The 21,905-nt window shown below is 52.1% G+C and overlaps 1 protein-coding gene across 6 annotated transcripts in view; it reads right to left on the bottom strand.

Annotated features, from left to right (window-relative positions):
• TCF7 (transcription factor 7) overlaps positions 1-21,905 on the bottom strand; it is a 74,019-nt gene that overhangs the window by 7,782 nt on the left and 44,332 nt on the right. For 2 of the 6 annotated variants that reach the window (XM_037396453.1, XM_037396452.1), the window contains exons 4-11: positions 15,107-15,239; positions 11,890-11,980; positions 8,252-8,338; positions 6,157-6,267; positions 5,728-5,890; positions 5,407-5,514; positions 2,122-2,170; positions 221-293 (exon numbers count right to left, since the gene is read on the bottom strand). In XM_037396453.1, the coding sequence (XP_037252350.1) occupies positions 221-293; positions 2,122-2,170; positions 5,407-5,514; positions 5,728-5,890; positions 6,157-6,267; positions 8,252-8,338; positions 11,890-11,980; positions 15,107-15,239 (815 nt within the window). The remainder of the gene's footprint in view (positions 1-220; positions 294-2,121; positions 2,171-5,406; positions 5,515-5,727; positions 5,891-6,156; positions 6,268-8,251; positions 8,339-11,889; positions 11,981-15,106; positions 15,240-21,905) is intronic. The other 4 variants (XM_037396456.1, XM_037396457.1, XM_037396454.1 and 1 more) reach the window with 2 other exon arrangements.

Below are 21,905 nucleotides of genomic sequence, written 5' to 3'. Positions count from 1 at the left end.
ATAAAGCATCACACCAACGTCGCCCCAGGCAGGGGTCAGAAACCCAGGCAGGGCGTAGCCTGACCCTCGCAGCTCAGACAACTGCTGAGGACCCAGGGAAAACCCCATCCCCGCCTGGCTGGAGCGGCCACCGCCAGCGCTGGGGTGGCTGCAGGGGATGCACGGAGCCGAACCCGCTCGCCCAGGAGCACCCCAGCAGCGAGGAGATGCTGATACACACCTGCACGGGCCGCACCAGTCCGTTTGTTGGTTGAGGCCAAAGCGAGCTCTGCATTTCTTAGGAGAGGCAGGATCTGAACACAGAAGCATGCGTGGCGGAGAATGGGCAAGGCAGAGGCACAAAGAGGAGGAGGAGCAGGAGGAAGAAAAGAGGCAACATCATTTTAGCCACTTGAACACACTACAATCCAATTTTTTTTTTTCTCTAACAGAACAGTGCCGGCACCACCTCTCCTAGAAAAAAGTGATGGTTAGGCAAATATCAGTGATCACTGCTGGCAGCTGGAGAAGAAGGAGGTTTGGGAAACAGCCTCAGCTCTGGGAAATATGGGCAATTACGGGGAAGTTCATGGCTTTTCAAACTTCTTAAGTTTGGAAAAGCTGCGAAATCCCAGAGGTGCTGCCTGCCTCCTGTGTCTGCATCCTTACCTGCTCCCTGCCCTCCCAGCAGTGACTAACCAGGGCTGCCAGCGAGCTCGGACTGCGCATGGAAAAGAACAGGAGGAAATGTTGCAGAAGCAGGCTGAAAGCGTAGTTAGCATGAGGGAGACCCAGGCCCAGGTTATTCTGCTCTGCCCCCCATCATTGCCCCTCCAGTTTTAACAGAAAAGCTATTCTCCGTGGTCTTTCCTAAAATGTGGCCGGTTTACTGGGTAATTATGGAACTCAGGAGGGTGAAGCCCTGTTTACCTTCAGGCACATCATGTTTTTCCTGTAGTGCTGTAAACGGGATTTGAACAGCACATTTCTGTGCTGGATTCATGCTCCCTCTTTCAGCCACCACCAGTGTCTCCTGTTGTGTCTGACCAGCAGTTGATTTTCAATCCATAACAGGTGAAATTATCATTTTTGTATCACACAGACAGGACATATATATGGATATATAAATATATATATATACACACACTACATACAAGCCTAAAAGCTTATAGTCCCCTTATCAGAATGAGATCAATAGCATTAACCAAACCAAAGATATTGCTAGGACACAGTCATGGAATTGCATTTTATGGACAATTCAAAGAGATTGTCCAATGGCGATTCATTAAATTCATGAGATGATCTGAACTTTATGAATTAATGCAGGCTATCATCTGGCTGACTGATTTTCACCCAAAAGCAAATAACAGCAATGAGCAGTAATGAGCTGGCTGGAGAATGGGAAAAGCTGTTAAGTCTACAGGCACTCACAGGCTGGATGTACTGAAAAAACCCAGCTGGCTAACTTCATGTATGCGTGATGCCACCGTGGGCAAGGACAGGCTCTTGATGTTTTATAATGAATATTGAATGGTACAGATATTATTTATTCCCGATATGACAGAAATACTTAAGAAACCAGCACAGGAATAGCCCTGGATGATGGGAACATGTGCCACCTGCTGAAACCTGCCCAAAGGCCCTCTTCTAACCAACACCGTGGGGCCGGGAGGCAGCTGGTACTCGGTTTTAGCATGACTTCGCTTGAGCTCTAGGTTCCTTTGAAATGAAAACCAAATTTGGGGTAACCCCACAGGTGATCTTCAATCTTGTCACTGCATTTAGTCCCACACGCAATACTGATGCATTTGAGAGGAGTTTTCTTTAATTAATGGTATCTGTAGGGCTGATGGGGACATGCACCCTGCACGTTTTGAATAGCGCAAGTTTAGAGGAAGTTTATATGAAGTTATGCACTTGCCAAAATCTAGTCTTGGTTTTCACACACTAACCAAGTTCTAATTCAAATATGTCTATGAAAAGGTCACAGAAATGTTAATTTACCATGTATTAAAAAAAATTAATGTATTTCTTCAGTTAAGCTCAGGAGAATAGAAGAAAACACAGTAAAACATGACAACTGCTTGGGATTATCCCCTCCAAGAAAAACAGAGGGACAGCCACCGAGTCGCACGCATTTACCTGAGTTGGAATCTTGCTGCTTTTCCCGTGTTCGTCTCTTCTTTTTCCCCTAGGGAAGCAAAGGAAAGGCCATCAGTCCATGCTCCCTGGCGAACGAGGGTGCTGTGCAGGGGCTTTGGGGCTGGACTGGGCTGCTGGTGGAACTCTCAAAGCAACCACCCAAATCTGTGTTCACACACGTGCCGATGGCTGCCTTTTACACGGCACAGATTTGTTCTGGGTATATACCTTATCTCAGGAATAACCCCTCATTTCCAGGATCCCCAGATCCAGCACCATCAGCATTTTGACTCACCCCCAAACCACTCTGCGCGAGATCTGCATATACATTGAAACAGCAACAGAAACTCAAAGGCAACATGGCCCTGTTACCCCCCCTGCATCTGCTGCACCTTCCTCCCAACACGCTGCTCCCCTGCTCTGCTGTCTGAGGCCACAAGCACACTAGAAACACAGCCCAGACCCTGATTTATACTACAGCCTGTGCAAGAGAAAACATCAGTGTGTGCAAAACAGCACTAATAAACACAGCACCCCTACCTGTGCTGCTCAGCACCTCTGCTAACTCCTGCCAGCACTCCTCAGCCCACCCTTATGTGTCCTCACCTGAGAATCCCACCCATTATTGCTTTAGTTAATTAATCGATAGATAATTTAATTAATATATTTAACTAGATTAAAGAAGTTTTACCACATGCAACGGAGGCATTATGCTCAACAGCTGATCCTCCTGGTGTATTCTTATTCTTCCTCCCTTTTCATGGTTCTAAAAAGCACTTGGCCTATTTTGGCACCTTCCCTATTTCCACTATGTGCTCTAATGCGATGCCTTACACCTGAACAGAAGTTGATCTGTAATGTGTTACCAGGAGGAGCATCCCTGATTTCAAATAGGAAAGAGAGTTTTAGGAAATCCCCAGAAATTCATTTGTAAATAATACTTCTTTATTTCAATGTTTGTGCAGCTCTGGACCCATCCTTCATTCTTCTTCCTTCCCTTACTAACAAGAAAACCCAGTTTTATCCCCAAACTGCCTCTCTGATTCTCAATATGCAACAACCCCCCGCATCTTCTGATGAGCTTAGTATGAGGGCACAGCAGCAAATCTGGCCTGTGGGGAGCAGGCAGCTCGCAGGGCTGCCTTTGACCTGTGACTTTTTATATGACTCCTTGTGGTTTGAGTGAAGGTGGAAAGCTCTGAGCTGTGGTAAGCTTTTTCTTCAGTGTGGGAGCAACTGTATTTCCTGCCTGGTATCCTTATCACGTGCTGCAGAAGTGACCTACATTCCTCCTTCTCCTCCCTGCTCAGGCTCTGGAGAGAAAAGCATCTCTTGCAGTGACCACAAGATCCAAAGCAGCTGCTGCTGAGGGAGTCAATGTGTGCCTTTGGAGCCCATCATCTGCTCCATCTTCTGGAGCAAGGAACCAGCCCTTACCCAGGTGAAGGATGCTACAGGATTTAAGATTTCCAGGGAGGATGCGCTTGGCCTTGGAGGAGGATGGTGCCTTGTTCTCAGCAAGGCTGCTGCCCTCCAGATGCTGCTGCCCTCCAGATGTGTGCCCACCGATGGTGCTGCCCTTTGGTACTGCTCTGGTTTCTCTAAGGGTGGCTCCAGAGGGCAGCAGCGTCCAGCACTGATCCTGCAAAGCTGCATATGGATGCTGAGCTCCTCACCTGTGCTTGCAAGGAGGCAGGGATATCTGTGTTGCTGCAGGGAAACGCAAGCTGGGGACTTCCCGCAACCTCTGCTTTTTCTGCATCATCTCTGCCCTTGGCTTTTGGGGTGGTTTTGGTCTGTTTAAGGGTGTTCTTTCACCCTCAGTGGAGTTTGGGCTTTCTGGAAGGAGGGTTTGGGGCAGGGTGGGCTGGATGGGTGCTCACTGTGCAGCTCCCAGGGGAAAGAAAGCAGTTGTGAGGGAAATGACAGAGCCTCAGATCAAAGGGCCGAGCCCTGGAGTGGATGGATGGACATCTGAAGACTTACATGTGATTTGCTTCAGGTCTCTAATGAGCTCGTTAGGCATGTAAGATCAAAACGGTCGAGAAGGCCACTGGAAAAGACCTGAAGTGTATCCTGTGCTTCTGGGGCACCGCTACACCTATGCCACCTCTTTTAACACGGTGCTGCTGAAGTGATTAATATAGCTAAGAGGAAATGAATATTTTTTTTAAGAGTAACCTTTAAATGTTCCAGAGAGTAGCCCAGAGGCTTCCCAAGTGCTGGCTCTACCACCACAAGCTACAAAGCAGCTCTGTCCCTCCAGCTAGCCCAGGGGCTGCCGCTGCTTCTCCCTGGGGAGTGGGGGGCTCCGGGAGCCCTGGCCGTGCCAGCCCACCACAGCCCCCTCGGAAAAGAGCCACTATTTCGGCCGTAGAGACAAGTAATCTCTCTGTGAAAACTAAACACAGTTTTTCTCTGCTCAGGCCTCAGCGATTGATTTGGCATCGATTTGCTGCAGCAGTGTACCTCACTACAGCCAAAACTGGGGAACACCAAGGCGGGAGCTTCCCTTCTCTCTCTTGTACACAGGGAAAGCTCTCCTGGCTACAGGAACGCACAATCCCAACCCTCAGCGTGTTTCAGGGCCCTCTGGACTGATTTTTATTGCTGAGAACCACCACTATTTGCTGCATGGCTCAGCTGCTCCGCTCAGCAGCCACTGCCTGGTTTGAGAAATTTTTTTTCTTTTCTTTTTTCAACCCAGAAAGGGTTTTTTATTCCCTAACAGCAACCTTGGTTGGGAAACAGGCTCACCAAAGAGCTAGGCTGAGCTCACCAGCTCACAGAGCAAGCAGTGCTGCCTGCGTTTGCTCAGATTGCATTGGAATCCTTTGAACACGGTTGGCTTGATTTGCTCAGGGTCCTCAAATAATGACTGGTCAGGGTGGGATCAACATCCCTGAGGGATAAACAGAACCTCAGTGACTGTCATACTTTGAGCGCTGCTTACCTGCCCTGCAACGCTGCTGCTTGGGATGCAACCCCACAGAGCCTGCAATTAGACCTGAACAGCCTGCGAGACCAAGGTTTGCACTACAGCTCACACAAAGCAGCTTACACTTTGCTATTTTGCCTTTTAAAAAATTATCTCCCACTATTACACTCCTGTGAGCGCAGCTCAGACAGCTACAGAGCTACAGCTGCTGTGCTGCCAGGAACAGTGTCACCAGGGACAGGCGGGTTGTTTGGCAAACACCAGTTGTCACCCCCCATCCCCTCCCCCCTCCCCGGTCATTCTCGGCCATGCCCTGGGGAGGGGTCCGAGCCACCGCAGCCACTCACGTAGTTGTCTCTGGCAGACCAGCCGGGGTAGAGCTGCATGTGGAGCTGCCGTTCCTTGCGAGCCAGTTCGTAGTACTTGGCCTGCTCCTCCCGGGACAGCGCGTGCCACTGCAAGGACAAGTGCGGTGGTGAGATGTGGCCCCACTGTCCCTCCCCAGCCCAGCCCCCCGTGGCTGCCCTGTGCTGGGGGGCACGTGCTGCGTGTTCAAGGGATAAGAGCACATGGTTTTGCAAGCAGATGCTTGTTACATGCTTAAAAGCAGCTGCAAGGGATGGGGATGCTGCACTGGGATGACGGTGCTGAGCCCCGTGTGCTCTTACCCTTCTGCCCAAGATCTGGTTGATGGCGGCGCTCTCTTTCAGGGTGCATTCGGCAATGACTTTCGCCCGCATTTCTTTCATATACAACATGAAAGCGTTCAGGGGCTTCTTGATAGTGGGCTTCTTGGCTTCCTTCTCTCTCTTTGGTTCTGGTTGAGGTTTCCTTGGTGGGACCAAAGGAGGAGCTGTCAGCATCACTGCCAGCCTGGTGGCACCAAGCTCAGCAGAAGACTCGACACCAAACCAACCCGATGGCACGAGCGGGTGGAGGGGCCCGAGATCTGTCCCCTGGATGCCTGCTGCTGCCTGATGCAAGCAGAGCTCGGCGTTCATCCATCCTCCCCGCTGGTGCAAGCATTAATAGTGATAAATGAAATGGGTATTAAGGCGGTAATGCTGTTGAGCCCTGCCCTGGCACTTCCAACTTACATGTTTCGGTCATAGTGCTCCATCTCTTGCTTGCCGGAGTGGGGCACAATGGCGGGGTGCGGGATGCCGGTGGTGTGCATGCCAGAGCCCAGCATCAGCGGGTGAGTGAACCTGCAACAGAGAGCGGATGAGCCATGCCGGGAGGGCTGCGCTGGGGATGCTCGGGATGCTGGGGCAGCCGGAGCGGCGTGTCTCATGAGATGGCACTCTGACGTGGCAGAAGCAGACGGTAAGCGGAGGACATGGAAAGCAAACCGGCGGTGGGTGCTGCTGGGCTGGTGCGGGGCAGGCAGTGCCCACCACCCCTGGGTCAGCCCTTGCCACGCCGGCAGTGGGCACGGCCAGACGGGCCGCAGGCAAGCGGGCAGAAAGGGTCCGGGTGCCGCTGCGAGGAGCCCAGCCTGCAGCGGGAGCCTGACCGAGGTCAAGGGCACTTTCAACCAGCAGTTCCAGCTACTCAGATCCCTGTTGTTGCAATAGCTTCTCAGCACTGCAGAAAGGAACAACAAACTCAACCCAGGGTTTGGATGGGAGAGATTAGGACCACCCCGCACCTTTCTTTTAACAGAAATAGCGTAAGTCTGAACGTGAACCGAAGTGCAACTCTAGGAGGTGCACCTTGCCTAAGCAATGCTCTCCACCACCAGGACTGAGATCAGGAGAGGTCTCGCTAGCTTTCAGGCTTCATTAGCACGCTCTCGAGATTTGGAGGGTAAAGCCAGCGCAGTCAGCTTTGCCAAGCTTGCCACTTTATGTCTGCAGCTTGAGATGGCAGAATTGCCCATGGGAGATGAACTGTTCATTAGATATGCTGGCACAAAAAGAAAAGCTGTTTAATTTAATCCACCAGCACAGTCTGATCCTTATCTGACCAGGTGTACTTTCTCGGCTGCAGCAGTGCTGCAAAATCTGCCCCAAAATCCTGCAAGCACGAGCTCCTGCGCCGGGCTCGGGGCAGCTGCCGGGCCTCCGCAGGGAACCGTTAGCTCCTCTCTCGCCTTCACCTTTGAGGTCGGACAAAGCGATGCCTCGGCAGGCAAGGAGGGCTGGCAGCGCTCCCTCGCCTCTGCTGCAGGGCTAAGGGGTTGCATGGATCGAGGTTTTTGCATGGCTAAGGGCTAGCATGGATAAGGGTTTGCTTGGTTTTCCTGTGGGAAACCTCCACTAATGGCTCTTCAGGACAACATGAAGCAGAAGCGAAAGCTGGTGCACGAGCACATGCAGCGTGCACAGGTGTCCCCGTGGTGCTGCCGGCCTCGCTGGGGCCATGGGGCTTTGCCCACCAGCACGCCCAGAGGGGCTGGGCTCTGCAATTTCCATCCACAGGGGATGTATTTTGCTCACGGGGACATCGCTGGGGTCTGGGTGTATTTACAGAGGGCAAAATTTGGTCCTGGGTGACCATAAACTTGCAGTATGAACGGCCTGGGAATGCGGTACATTGCTCAACCTGCTTGATATTAAAGATGGGTCACGCTGCAGGGCCAGGTCCTCGCAGGGAGAAGATGGGCAGTGACATGGCTGGCTCTGCCGCCCCCCTCCCATGTGCAGGGTCTGGCCTGGGGCCATGCCAGCCCCGTGCTGCCCGATGACAGGATGGGGGAGGCAGAAGCTGTGCTTATGTCTCAGAGAACTGACTTGTGCTGATGGGATGACAGCAAATCGCTGCCTGCCGCCTGTCCGGCTTTTAAGGCTGAGACCAAATAAAGCAGATCAGTCTCTGCAGAGCGAAACTCAGCAGTGGTGGCGGAAGGGATATATCCAGGATTAGGGTTAGTGATGAGGAGCAAGATCCTGAGCAATGGATTTCACCCCGTCTTCCCAGTGCTGAGCTGAAGGCAGGGGCTTCTGGCTTTGTTTTGACTTCTGCTGATTAAAACCTAATCATTGTGCATCCTCCTGGGATGCTCGCTATTCCCCTGACTACCCTTTGGAGCAGACACTGCCTAAAAGCACCTTCTCTTCCCACGGCTGCCCCAGGGAGGGTGCGTGGCCGTCCCTGGGTGGCTGCGGTCTGCTGCAAGCTCCTGCCGCACAAACTGCAAGCTGTGAGACCAGCCGAGCTGCTGCCCTGTCTCACACAGCTCATACTCACCTGGAGAAAGAAGCCCCAGCAGAAAGCGCTGACGAATACGGCTGTCTAAATCCACATGACGGGAGCGGATAGACAGACTGGCTCTGCCTGGGATCGGGAAGAAAGAGTCTATAAAGTATCCACAGCTATGTGGTATTTCCCATAGATTTGCTAAGGAGACTCAGAGCACTGATGCCCCAGGAGCTCTGCCTGGTGGGATGCTCGGGGTGCCCCTGGGCTCAAGAGGCAGTGTGGGACCTGGATTTATTTTGTGAGAAGCTGGGCCTCCCTGCAAAGGTTGGATCCAACTCTGACCCCCCTCCATCCCTGGTGTTGAGTAACGCTGCAGCTTTGAGTTTATAAAACACAAAATGCAGAGGTGTGCTGAAAAATTAGGAGATGTGCTATTGCACAGAAGTTGCTTTAAAAAGCGCAGTTTGAGCAATAAACTAAACCCTGGTCAGAGGCTCCCCCTGCGGTGCACAAGAGGCTGCCCAGTTTCAGGCTGTGCTGGGGGGTGGCTGAGCACGGCAACCTCCCAGTGCCTGGAGAGAAAGCACCTACTCTGCCCTTGTACGTACTTCAGAAATGCTCTGATTTCCCCAGCGCATCCTTTTAAGGATGCCTGTCGTTTCTAAAGAAGCCAAAAACTCAGTCCTAAGTTTCTTTTGAAAGTTGTTTCATACGGGGGATGGGGTGTGTACCAGACCTGGAGCTGGAAATTATTTTTAATACTGTAACATAAGTATGCAGGAAGTTCCTTGTTGTTCCCAGCAAGGGAAACCCCCCCCCTGTTTCATATGGAGATAGCTCAAAAATACCTTGGCTTGCTCTGCAAACCCGCCAAAAGATGCTCCCAGCCTAAAACTGTGCATGGAAACCGAGATGCCTGAGGAGGCCATGATGGGGTGCTTCAACCTGCACTGATGCTCATGCTCCTCCAGCCAGGCTGCACAGAGCTGTGCGTACGACCAGCACCTGGTATTTTGAGCTCTAATAAGCAAAACAAAACCCCCAACCCATTATCCTTCAGTGCGGTGCCCTGCGAAGGACCGAGCTCCTGGATTCCAGGGATTTTCAGGGCTAAAGACAGTTTCTGCCCTGAAGAGCAGTAACGGCAGTGCTGTGCCATGGCAGTGGGGCCCTTGAGCTGTGCTGGGGAGGAAGGAGTTTCTGTTTCTGCCACTCAGGGAGCTGCTGTGTCTCGGCTTGACCGAAATCTGCAGGATCTGTCTGCAGGAAAGGCAGCCGAGGCGGCAGGGCTCTGTTTACACCCTGCCAGGCAGAGGCCCTCTCCCACCCCTTAGATGTCGGCGGGTATAAACACACCAACAAACAGCCAAGTGCTACCGTGTATCGGGGAGCCAAAAACACCTTTGAAGTTGAAGGCGGCTGCCCCAGGGCCGAGAAAACACTCGGAGCTAATCCAGAAGCGACACGCGTTACTGCAGAGGCTGAGATACCAGGATAGAAAAGGAGCCGGGCACTTGTGGCTCCATCCCAAGTGATTCTGACGTGCAAATTAATGCAATTCCAAAATCAGTCCCTGAGGGTTGGGAATGCACAATTACAGCCCGTATCACCCAGCGGTGGGAGGGCGGCTTGGAAAAAAGCGCGGGACAGCCACGGCACCGCCACGCAGCACAGCTCGCAGGCTCCCGCCGGCGTTCACTGCCAGGCTCCCGTGAGCAAAACTCACTCGACTGGACTCTCGGAGGCTTTTATCTACTGTCGTCCCAGGTAATTACAGAGAGAGCGATTGCAGCTCCTCCTCCCAAAGCGCTTGGTGAGAACAAAGCCCGTTTCTGCCCAGCTCCTGCCCACCGGCTCGTGGAGGGAAAGCTGCTGCCCGCGCGTGGCTGCCCCGGCTCCGTGGCACTGGCACAAGCATCCCTGGCACACGGCCCCGCTGCCCGCCACCCCCTGCACAGGGGTCCGTGCTGCCGCAAACCTGCTGGGCTTCGGTGCCTCTGCACCCACCCACGCCCATCTGCTGAGCCTCTGGGCGCTTCGGGAGTGCTTTTGGGGCTCTTTCCATAAAAAATGGGCAACAAAAGGCTCTGGTACAGACACGTGCTTCGAGGTGCTGCTCCGCTCTGTCAGGCCGTTTGTTGCTTTATCGTATCTGCTCTATTAGTCACTAATGAATGCGTCTGGCGAGGTCGTCTGAGGATGCCAAACCCCGCAGATGCCAGAGCAGCTCTCAGCACTGCAAACTCCCTCCACCACCGACCGACCAACACCACCGCTGTGCAAACCAGGTTGCTCTCCCCCCGCACACCCAGGGCTGCCCTTCGCAGCATCCCACCCCAAGTGTGGACCCTGCATTTGGCAGGCAGGCTCCCTTCTCACCTCCAACTACTTCTTTCATGTTCTAGCCCAGTCACCCCAGTACTTGTTTTTCCTGAGGATGAATCACATCATATGAGGAGTTAAATCATCACCCAAGAGTAGCAGATTTAGCACAGAAGGCAAACTCTGTATCAGAGGCCTCAGCCCCTGTTTTTCCTTGTGGTTAAATATCTGGAACATGAAATTCATAATCAAACCAAAACAAAAAGCTAACTTTTTACTTTGTCTCTTAATATGCTTCGCCTCTCCCATTTTGCAGTATGGTCTTGTACCTGGAGGTCTCTGCTGGGCTTTGCTGGGGTTTTATCAGGTGGCACCAGGGGGGATCTGGCTGCCTGCAATGATGATCATCCTCCCCGCTCTCCCCCTCATCCAGGCCACCCCGACCCGCTGCCTGCATCCACCAGCCTCCCCGCGAGCCTCTGCAAGGCCCCTGCATCACCGACGGGGATTAAAAATTAATTTGAAGCGTGACGATGCCCGCACGGCACTGCCCGCCAGACCGGCTCCCGCGGCATGCTTACGATCACTGTGACAAAAGCCAGTGGCAATGCCCACGGAGCACGTCCAGGTGTATTTTTAAGTCCTGTCCCTGGGGCAGGTTTCCCAATAGGCTCCGCTTAGTGGCATGCTCCTCAGAGCTGGCCCATGCAGGAGGGACATTTTGGGAGTGCTCCAACTCACCGTGGTCCCTCCTTCCCCATTCCCGCTGGGGCAGTGGGTACCACTAAGCCGGCTGTGCTGTGGCCAGGCTGTGGGTACTGGGGTCCTTTGCCAGGGCAGGTCTCTACCACACTGGATTTCTTCCCTGTATGTCAGACCCCAAGAAGCACTGTGGCCTGGCAGATGGAGCATCCCACGGGATTACACTGCACTGGTGGCATGCTCAGGGAAAGCACTGTTTGTACCGAAAACCCCAGTGAGGGAGAAAATTACCTCCTACTCAAATAGAGAAGCTTTTGTTGGTATTAGGAGAGGTGAGTAGGAAGCTCTCTCTGGGTTTCCTAATCCACACAGGCAACTTGATGCAAGGCAGGAGACTGGTTTGAATCAGGCAGGTTGTAATCCTGCTCCAGGGATGCCCCAGCTGGGACAAAGCCTTCAGCCTCTCTGCAGATCCGCTCCCCATCTCTAAAGCAGGGCTAAACCCTCCTCCCCATCGCACAGCACAGCGGAGGGATGAAGGCAGGGCGTAAGCACCATAGAGGTTACAGAGGACGGCTGCACGCGGTGTGTTCAATAAACCGTCCCCTGTATGAGCAGCCAGCGAGTTGGGGGCTGCAGGGGGCCGAGCCCTCCACACTCACCATCCCATCGACGGCGTGATCTGTCCAACTCCACCGGGAGGGAGGGGGTAGAAACCGGGGATGTCTGACGTCTGGGAAGGACGGTGCACTCCTGGAAGAAGGGAGAAGATGAGCTGGACCCAGCACCGCACTCCTCGGCTGACCCAGACCACTGCTGACAGCCTGGCTGCTCCATCTACAGGCACTTGTGGGCACCAGGGAATATATCTGAAATAGCTGTCTGCAAGTGGCAGGATATTATAATTACCCTTTTTATTGCTGTGGCTCTCTGTGGGGATGTAATGTGTTGTCTGTGTTGCTGCAGAATCAAAAAAATTAGCGTAATGGGCTGGGAAAGGCAGCTTGCTCCTGCACAAGCACCATCCCTGCCCTGTGCCACCCTGAGGCCAAGCAGCAACTTGCTTTGGTAAGGACTTGGTGGACTCCAGACATCCCTCTGCCCTTCCCAGAGAGCCCGTTCAGGTGCTGGTCATGGCTGATGGTCAAGGCCATTCCTACATCCCCTTCCTGTCAGTCATCCCCGTGACCTGCCGTGAGCAGCCAGTGGGGATGCTTTAGCAGGCATCACTTCTATCCTGATTTTAAACGCTGCGAGTCCCTGTTCAAAGCAATCATTTTGCAGGTTCTCTGGGTGCCAAGGAATGGCGAGGTGGGTATGGTGCCAGCTGGGAATTCACCCTTTGCACGGGGAATCCCTGCATGATCTTCAAAGCCACTGGCAGGGGCAGCATGGCCAGAGGAGACAGCCGCAGCATCTATCCGTTTCTACTTGGACTTGAAAACACCCCGCAGAGCCCGGGGCTGCGGGTGGGACTCAGACAACTGCGGCGCTGCTGGTAAAAGCAGCCTCCAGCTGACCCCTGGACTGGAAAGCTGGAGAGGAGCTGGGGCTGAGCTCTGCTGCAGTGCCATGTAATGCCAACTGCGATCAAGCCTTGGAATAAAAATCGTGTACAGAGGTTGTCCAGCAGCTGTCCTGAGCAATAAATAGATTGAGTAAATTGGTGATTAATTGCAAGCGGTTTGCAAACTCAGAAGTCTGGATTATTCTCCTAAGTGTACTAATGATAAATTATTAATTAGGAATGACACCAATAGGTTCCAAGCATCGTATTAGGAGTTAGCTAAAATAAATACCTAACTGAACTGAAAGGAATACAACTTAGTATGAGATTTACCTACAGCTGTGCTCAAGTGGGATGCAGCAGCCCACTGAAGGTCAAACAAAACCAGTATCTGCATTAGGCAGCTGCCAGGATTTCCTGAGACTCGCACCTCCGACAATACAAGTTGCGTAAGCCAGAGCACAAGTTATTCTCGCTGGCCCAGTGGTTGGGGCACCAGCCACTGACTCAGAAGATCCTGCTTGTATTTCCTTGTCTGTGTGTCCTTGGGCTACTGTGAAATACTTTAAAGCGATGCTGTGAGAATGAGTACGATGGTGACTCTCAAGCGCTTACACTAGGTGATAAAGGGAGATATTTCAGTGATGAAAATAGAGATGGGACACATCCAGAATGAACGGGGAAGGAAACCCTCACCCCAGCCGTGTAGCGATGGGGCATGTAAAGCTGATCACAGCTGCACCACGCAGGCAGGTCCCAGCTGAGAATGACGGTCTGAACCTCTCCACAAATAGGACCTCGAGGGTCTCTGGGATGGACAGATTCCCCCTGCAGCTGACATGAAAGTACAGCACTGGGAAGTGCCTGCAGTGAGGGTGCAGGTGGGTGTGCAGCCAGAGGACAGCTTCCCAGAATCACTGACCCACCGCAGAGAGGAATGCTTAGGGAATACTCCAGTGCCAACTGTAGCCTCCACGAAGGGATATAACCAGCTCATTGCCTAGGCGAGCTGCTCCCGTAGTGCTTAAGGCTTTCCAGGCTACCAGGGAGTCCCTGGGGGCAGCTCAGAGCGAGGGGGGCTCGGAGGGGGCAGTGCTCTGTGAGGCATCTGAGAGAGCAGCGTGAAGGAAGGTGTGTCGGGTCGCCCTCCCTGGAGACGCAGAAATCTGCACGCTTCCTCTCGAGACTCGGAAGTCTGCCATTAGCTGAGCTTTTAATAGGTTTATTTTGTTAACTCTTCATATTTTTTCTGCTGAGTTTGTTATGCTCTGGTGGCTGACAAGCAGTGTGTTGGCTGGAAGAAAACCAGGATGTGCCTGGGTATCTTTTATACCAGATCTCAATCTTCCCCATCAGCATCCCCGATGAGTCCAGAACGCGGTGTCTGGGTTCGGACCAGGGGTAATTCAGCACATCCTCCAGCCAAGAGCATCCTCGATACCCCATCGTTTTATCAATGACGTTAACTCATCAAAGCCGATGTCTCTGGGACAGTTTGGATCACACCTGGGTGGAGGCCTTTGCCTAAATCACAACAGTGGGTTTTTGTGCCTCTGTTTTCTCACTGATTTCTGGGCTCTGACGGACCCTGAATCCCTTCCTAAATGGTTTCATGTGCTGGTTTTCACATGAAATCAAGACCAGGATTGTGTAAAAGTCCAGGTAATCTAAGAGATGTCGAAAGACTCTTGCACTAATGTAAGGCGGAGAAAAGTTTGACTTTACACTCAGCTTGCCAGTAACCCACAGAGAATGACGGGCTGGGGTGAATTCCTGTGCACATACCTATATTTTACAGTTCAGGGTTTAACCTCTACCTACTGTACTTTCCTCCATAGCTCACAAGCTAATTGGCGTGTCCTGGATTCACACAGGAACCCAAAGAGCCAAACCACATGACAACCACATAACTTGGGGCTACGGACACACACACATGTAACAATCCAGTTAGCTATCAGGCACCAATCCTATTTAGTCAAAATATTTCATGTTTCAAGCATTTATTTTCTCAAAATGACAACTTGATAACAGTTTGGGTATGAGTCAAAGGAAAGATTACTTTCCATTTTCTGGTTGACTCTTACGCATCATCTCGAGGCTCTGGTCTGGTCTCAAACTACAGGACAGCTTGCACAGAGAATTGAGCACACTTGATCAGTAGGGACGGCACTTTTGATATCAAACTCCTCTTGATTAGGACTACAAAGCACTGCCAATAAGCTAAATAAATTCCTACTGTTAAGCAATGCCCCAGCTGACCAAAGCTCTTGACTTTTCCCATTGATTTGGGACCAGCAAGGTGACAGCCCTGACCTCAGTGGTCTCCAGCACTGTTGCCCTCCCACCACGCAGATGCCCAGCGGTGCTGTTACCTTGTTTCTGGTTGATGTCGGCGGGCAAATGGGGCGAGTGGGAGCCGTGGCTGAAATGGTCGTTGCTGTAAGGGATGAGTGGGGTGAGCGGGTGGACTCCGTGGGACGGCTGCACGACAGGAACTTTGTTGGACTGCAAGACATAAAGAGAGAGAGGGCTCAGAAGTCATCAGGCTCCATGAGCAAGGAGATGCCCTTTGCAGTCCCACCGTTGCAAGCGAGGCTGGGAATTGCTAAAAGTCCCCAGTGACTCTCAGGGGCAGGGCAGAAAAAGCCCTTGCCTGCTTAAATAAATGCTACAGCATCCTGCAAGAAAAATCCAAAAACCAAGCAGTGACAGCAGCTGAAGACAATTGCGTGGGTAGGTGGAAAACAGCTCAAATCAGCATGAAGTTTTCAAAACTCAGAACGTTTTTTTGTTTGTTTCTGGTATCTTTTATTCCAGGATAAACGCTACAAGCATGTCACCCAATGCATTACTCTTGGTTTCTGCCTTGTGCTACCACAGGATCTAAATCTGTATTTTCACATCGTGCATGTTCACTCTGAAAGCCATGCTCGGGCTCTCCTAACCAGGGCTCTCCAGCAGGGAGATGCCGTTGAAAACATGGCATGGTCACCAGCAAGCCCTCGGGCTGAAACCCCCCTCGGTCTGAGCTCCAGCACTGGGAGAAGGACCAGAGGGAGCAGAGGCAGCTCTGGGGATGCAACAAACTCAGGAAAACTGAGCAATGAAAAGTCTGTCTCCTCTGGCAGCTACTCCTGGTTACGCACAGCAAGGCCATCAGAGCCCAACGCCCTTGTAAAAGGCGCTTTTTTTGTGAACAGGACGGGGAGTACTTCTGCATGTTGGAGCAGAGAGAGGGGAACCTGTTCAAAAGAGCTGCGCAGCTGTAAGGAAAACACACACACACACACGCACACGCTGCCGTCTACCGCCAGCCTCCTCGCCTCGAGCGTCTCAGGCTGCTCCCTACATGCCCGGTTTCGCCCATGGTTGCCTTTAAACCCAAACTGACTTTGCCTTGGTGGTAGAATGTTAGGATTTGTCCCAGATAAATCCAGAAAGAGAACTGACAGCACCCCAAAATGGGGAGAAAATGAGAATGGATTGGGTAAGACAGCTCTCCAGGGGCTAGGAGCTGGGTACTGCTAGCCAGACCTCTTGTGCCCCACCAGGACATCTACAGATGATTAGCTGTGTGACTTCGACAAGTCATTTACAGTCTCTGGACTTGATTCACCGGCGCCTTTCACTTTGGTAATGATTTTGCTTAGGCACAGTGAGCACAAAACACCAGTCAGCTCTGGTGGAGGTGGCACAGCCGGAGCTGATGGCTCTGGAGGATCTGTCCTGGACTTCTCCCTGCCACTCCGAGCTGTTTCCCTAGTGGTCCAAGAGCCCTGGGAAAGTCCTGTTTTTTGCATCCCTGCTCCAAGGAGGAAACCCATGAAGCAGAAAGGAAAGCAGAGTGATGGAGACGCTGCTTTACATCTGTCTTTCCCACAAAGGCTTGCTCATGCAAATAAAAACCAAGAGGCATACAGGTTTGCATTTAAGAATGCATGAAAACCCTAATTCCTGGCACTTACCAGGTGTAGATTTACTATGTACAGCGGGATACTGGGAATATAACTGCCCCCCCCCCTCCCCCAGCATAAACTGGTGTGGTACAGACATTCCTGTCCTGCAGCAGGGCTGTGGGCTATGTGGTTTTCCCATCGAGAGCAGCCCTGGGCACTCTGAGCTTTTACTGTTCTTGTCCATGAAATGAGATGAATGGCTTTTCAGTGATATTTCTAAAATTAGCTATGGTTTAGCTTATTTAGGAGCCAGAAAGCCTAAATTAGGGCTATGCAGTTGTACGTGTACATTTGAACATGACACTGGAGCAGAACAAGCTTGATGCCGAGCCGTTTTGAAAACCTCAACTTGAACACTTCTGCTGTTCAAAGTAGGACAGATCTTTCCTTCCCATTTGCACCTACCCAAAGCACAGGGCCATCCACCAGCCAACCTCGCTGCCTGATGACTGTTAACAGCTTTCAGAGCAATGACAGAAGACACAGACCACTACAAAGGCAGCTGAACAGTCCTGATGCTGATCCACAGGATACCTCATCAGTGAAAAGCACAGAGCACATGTGGTTACAGCAAAGGCACAGCCTGTGCTTCTCCCCAGACACGGGAACATGGTATCTTGGTGGTACCATAGGTTGCAGTTCAGTTACTCAGATTTTTCATCAGTTCAGATGGGAAGCAAGATGTTGCACCAGTAAGAATAGCTGGTGATCCCCATGTCCCTTCTACATCTGCACTTGCCTCGCTCTAAAATTCTTCTCCTATGCTTTAAACTCATAAAAAGCTGGCGGGGAAGGATGCTTAGAAAGGAGGTAAGGTAAAAATTTCTGTAAGCAGCTACTCATCCCCGTCCCGCTTCCTCCATTAGGAAGTTCCATACAGGAACCCATCTCCCAAACTGAACCAACCAAGGGAAGGAGGAAACGTTGCACAATGATCTGGAGAAACAGAGAAGACTCTTTCCGTGTTGACAGCCGGTTTAAACATGGCAGCTGCTAATGGTCACAGTCCGTGGCCATGTCTGCAGCTCCTGGTCTCCATCAGATGCACTGCGGCTGCCGCATGCGTCTTCGCTGTGAAATCATACCTCGTTTATAGAAATCTATATGCCAGAGAAATGGTATCAATTCCTCTTTTTTACAAGGTCTATATTTAGTGCCTGCAAATCAGCTGCAGCACATGAACCTCGAAGAGGCTTTTCAAAGCCAGAACTTATAAGACGACAAAGTCTTATACCGTAAAATTAAGCTGGTGTAAGTTTTCTGCCGAGCAAACTGATTTAACACACGGGCAGTTGGCTTGGTGTCCTCTCAGCAGATCCCCTCGGAGGATGCGGGGTGGTGCTGGCCAGGACATTACGGGGATGTGCTGTGGTTTGGTGAAGCATCCTGCTGCATCTCCTCCTCAAAGCCGTGTTTCAATACAGCTCAGAGCAGTGGTGATGGAGCTGCTCGCTACCCACCCATCTAAAATGACACAGCCGGTGCCCAGCGTCATGGCCCCAACCCCAAGTCATCCCAAGTCACCTCCGATCCTTTGGCAGCTGTAGTAGGACAGGAAAGGGCTCTGAGGACAGCTTTGTGTCGGGGAATGAGCTGTGCAGCCACGACCTTGCCACAGAAATGAAGAGGTGCATTTACAGCAACACCAGAATGGTATTTCCAGAGGGGACGGAGAAGCAGAATGGGTTTTGCAAGCCTGGAGGGCCTTTTTCCCTCTCAAATTTGGTAAACTGCAACTCTCCTGAGTGGCCACCTCCCCAGTGAGTGATGCCCACTGGGTCCCCGTGTGCCTCGTGCCAGCAGCCGGTGCCACTTGGCACTGGGGCAGGCACTGATGCTGCAGCGCATCGCCCTACCAGCACTATCGGCCCCCATCAACCTTGCTGAAAATAATTAAAGAATCCCCAACTGTGAGGGAAAAAAGCCTCCCACTTCGAAGCCGAGAAGTGACTTTCATAACCAGAGGTAATTGGACGAGCAAAGAGAAAACAGTCACATTACTTATTAAGAGAGACTAAATGCTGGCAAGGCAAAATTAGGAGAGCTCGCCGCTCACGCGCGGGTGCCTGGCTGCGCTGGCAGCTCGAGGCTAGCTTGAAAACTCTGGTCACTGAGCACACACAAACCCAGCAGGTCTTTCGCTTGAGGATCACCCTCTCGATCAGACCTGCAATGTCGTGTGGCTCCGAGGTGCCTGACCAGGCGTAGCGCCCCTCGCCTCTGCTCCCAGCCCACAGCCCACATGCCCCGCCAGGGCTGCAGCCCTGCATTATAGCTGCCAGGGTGGTGCTGCTTGATCAGAAATATAAAGGAGGTTTTTTTAAACAAAACGTGGGTTTTTCATTAGAAAATGGTGAGAGATTGTAATCAAACATTTTCTGGAAAGCACCTTGTGTTAGGAAGTATTTTGACTCATATTTTTAAGACTGAGCTATTGAGTTGTGACACGCTAAAAATGAGTAGTTTTACTTTGCTGGCTTGACAGGATTTTTCTTTTAAACTTTAAAGCTAATCTTAGCAAAATGTAGCACAGAAGGTCAAAAAGGCAAAATTTGAGTGAAATGATGAAACCAAAAAACGTCCATGGCTGGCAAAACTCTTAGGGTTTTTAGCTCTGTCAAAATATTAGAAAAACTTGTAAATATTTTTTTTTTCTGCTTGGATCAGTTTAGGAAAATAAACCAACAAAAACCCAGAAGTCAATGTTTTGTAACCTGTGAAAACTATTCCTTGCTACAACTGAAAGCAGCTATTAAAAGCTGCAGTCATCACACCAAGCTGCCTGGGTGGCTGCTGGGGATCCCAGCATCCCACCAGCACCAGGCTACATACAGACAGGAATTTAATTAATTTTCTGGTAGAAGAAAATTCATAACTAAAATAAAGCAGCTTAATTCTACTGCCCCTTCTGACACATGGTGCCTAATTTAGTGAAAAATGTTTTGTTATAATTTGATGATGGCTGCAGCAAGCACGCAGGATTGGTCCTCGCACGGGGCGGTCGGGGCTGCGTGCCTGACCTGCACCATGGCGAGTTGTTTAATGCATTAAAGGAGATGAGTAAACCTGTCTGCCACAGTCCAGGTTACACAAACAGAATACAGGAGCTCATCTTACAAGGCTGATCCTGATCTGCCCTGTCGCACACAGGCAAAAAGCATCCTCCTGGGAACACCCCCTCTCGGTTTTGAGGGCTATATTTCAAGTGTTTTGATGTTTTCCCCAGATTCTGAACACAAAACCCCTAAGTGAAAAGCTGGCTTTTTCATAGCTTGTTTTTATGGCAGTTGCATAGATGACGCTGTTTTGTAGGAAAGAAACTTATATTTTACAGATTTCCCATATGTTTGAAATAATAGAATGAATTTAAGAATTTGCTCTCACTTTATAAAAGTCAGCCCTAAGCCCCCAGGAGCTGTGCTGCGTCACCAGCCAATTCCGACCGTGCCGTATCGCCTCCCTGCAATACCAGGCAATCCTTCACAGCATCACCCCGCTCCCCACTCCGTGTGGGGAAAACTCCACTCAAGTTTCATCCACAGGACTTCTGGATATCTTAATCCTGCTACACCACTGCTGTATGGTTCTTTTACAAGCTGTCCTAACAGCTACTCCGAAACGAAAGACACTGTGCTTGCAGATGAGCCAGCTGGGGCTTCACCATGGGAAAGTGGCTTCAGTGTTCAGGCTCCAGCTGACAGCAACTTCTGCAGGGTCAGCATCAGAGGGGGGGGGGCTCGCAGCTGCCAGGGACCCCAAACACAAAGGGGACCCCACAGGCATGGGGACTTCACACACATGGGACCTGAAACACATGGGAGGCTGCAGGCACTGGGGGTCCCGTAAACACAGGGGGTCCTGCGCACATACGGGGTGCCCTCCACAGAGGGGATCCCGTGCACATGGGGGACCCCACGCACACAGGGAATGCCATGCACAAAGGGGACCCCATGGGGACCCTGCAGGCCAGGGAACACAATGTCACAGAATCACTGAGGTTGGAAAAAAACCCTTAAAGATCATCAACCCAGCACTGCCAAGCCCACCACTAACCCATGGCCCTACGCGCTGCATCTACAGGTTTTCTGAACTCTTCCGGGGCTGGCGATTCCATCACCTCCCCGGGCAGCCTGGTCCAGTGCTTGACCACCCTTCCAGTGAAGCAGTCAGGACTGTGCACAGCGGGGGCCCGGCACCCCTGGGGACATGACTCCAAGGGGTGCCGTGCTCCCCAGGCAGGATAACAGGGTGCTGCCTGCCTTGCACGAACCTCAGCTTCCAGCCCCCAAACACACTTCGCTGGTGCAAAAGCACCAGCCAACACCTCAGACAGCCAAACCCCCTGGTCAGCCCAAAAGCAAAAAAGCAGGGAGAAGCCTGCTGGAAAGCCCCGCTCTGTGGGAGCTGCCGTCCGTCCTGGCGGCCCCTCCATGGATGCAGGGGGGTTTGCAGGGAGAGGAAAGCCCTGCCACCCCGCTGTGGTGCTTGCAGCTAGGTGCCCCCATCACCCAAGGCTGTGCTGGTGCTGGCAGCAGCCTCCTGGGCAAGAGGTGACTGGAAGCACCCTGGGGGTGCAGGATCCATTCCCTGTGGCACAGGGGCACGAAGCGCCCTGGCACACCGGTCGGCGGCCGGGGAGAGTGCTGTGGTTTCCAGCCTCACCGGGGAGCCGAGCCGCGGTGAGGCAAGATTAGTCACGTCACTTTCAAATTTTCCCACATCGCCGGGGAAACAAAAAAGCCATGGGCCAGCCCAGTGGCGGCTGGTGTGGCGCGAGGGGCCTGGCCGAGGGACGGGAGCTTGGGCTGCAGGTTGTGCCATGCAAGTCCGCATGCAAGACTTGTCACTGCCAAGGCAGAGGGGTTTTGGCAGCCCCAGAGCCCCATGCTGCGGGCTGTGCCGTGTGTCCTGTTCCCGGGAGCAGCCCTGGGGCTGGTCCCGGCTCAGAGCAGGCAGATGGATGGGGTGAGCTCTGAGCGTGTCTCCGTGCTCCTCTGCCCTGCTCGGGTGCCGCCGGGTTGAAAGCCCCGGGCGCAGCACACGTGCTGCAGCCTGCAGTCCAGCCCCGAGCTGCCCCGAACGTGTTTGCTTTGACGTCACTTCTCAGAGAGGACAAGATGAGTCGATGTGCCGGCTATGAAAAACAAAACCTACGAAGTTTTGCTGTGGCTGATGCAATGAGGAATTAATTCCTTTTCACTGCAAAATTAGTCAT

Source organism: Falco rusticolus, chromosome 8 (genome assembly GCF_015220075.1).
Source record: "Falco rusticolus isolate bFalRus1 chromosome 8, bFalRus1.pri, whole genome shotgun sequence".
NCBI classification, from domain to species: domain Eukaryota; kingdom Metazoa; phylum Chordata; class Aves; order Falconiformes; family Falconidae; genus Falco; species Falco rusticolus.
Note: the sequence above shows the minus strand (reverse complement) of the source record. Positions and strands in the feature narration are given on the sequence as shown.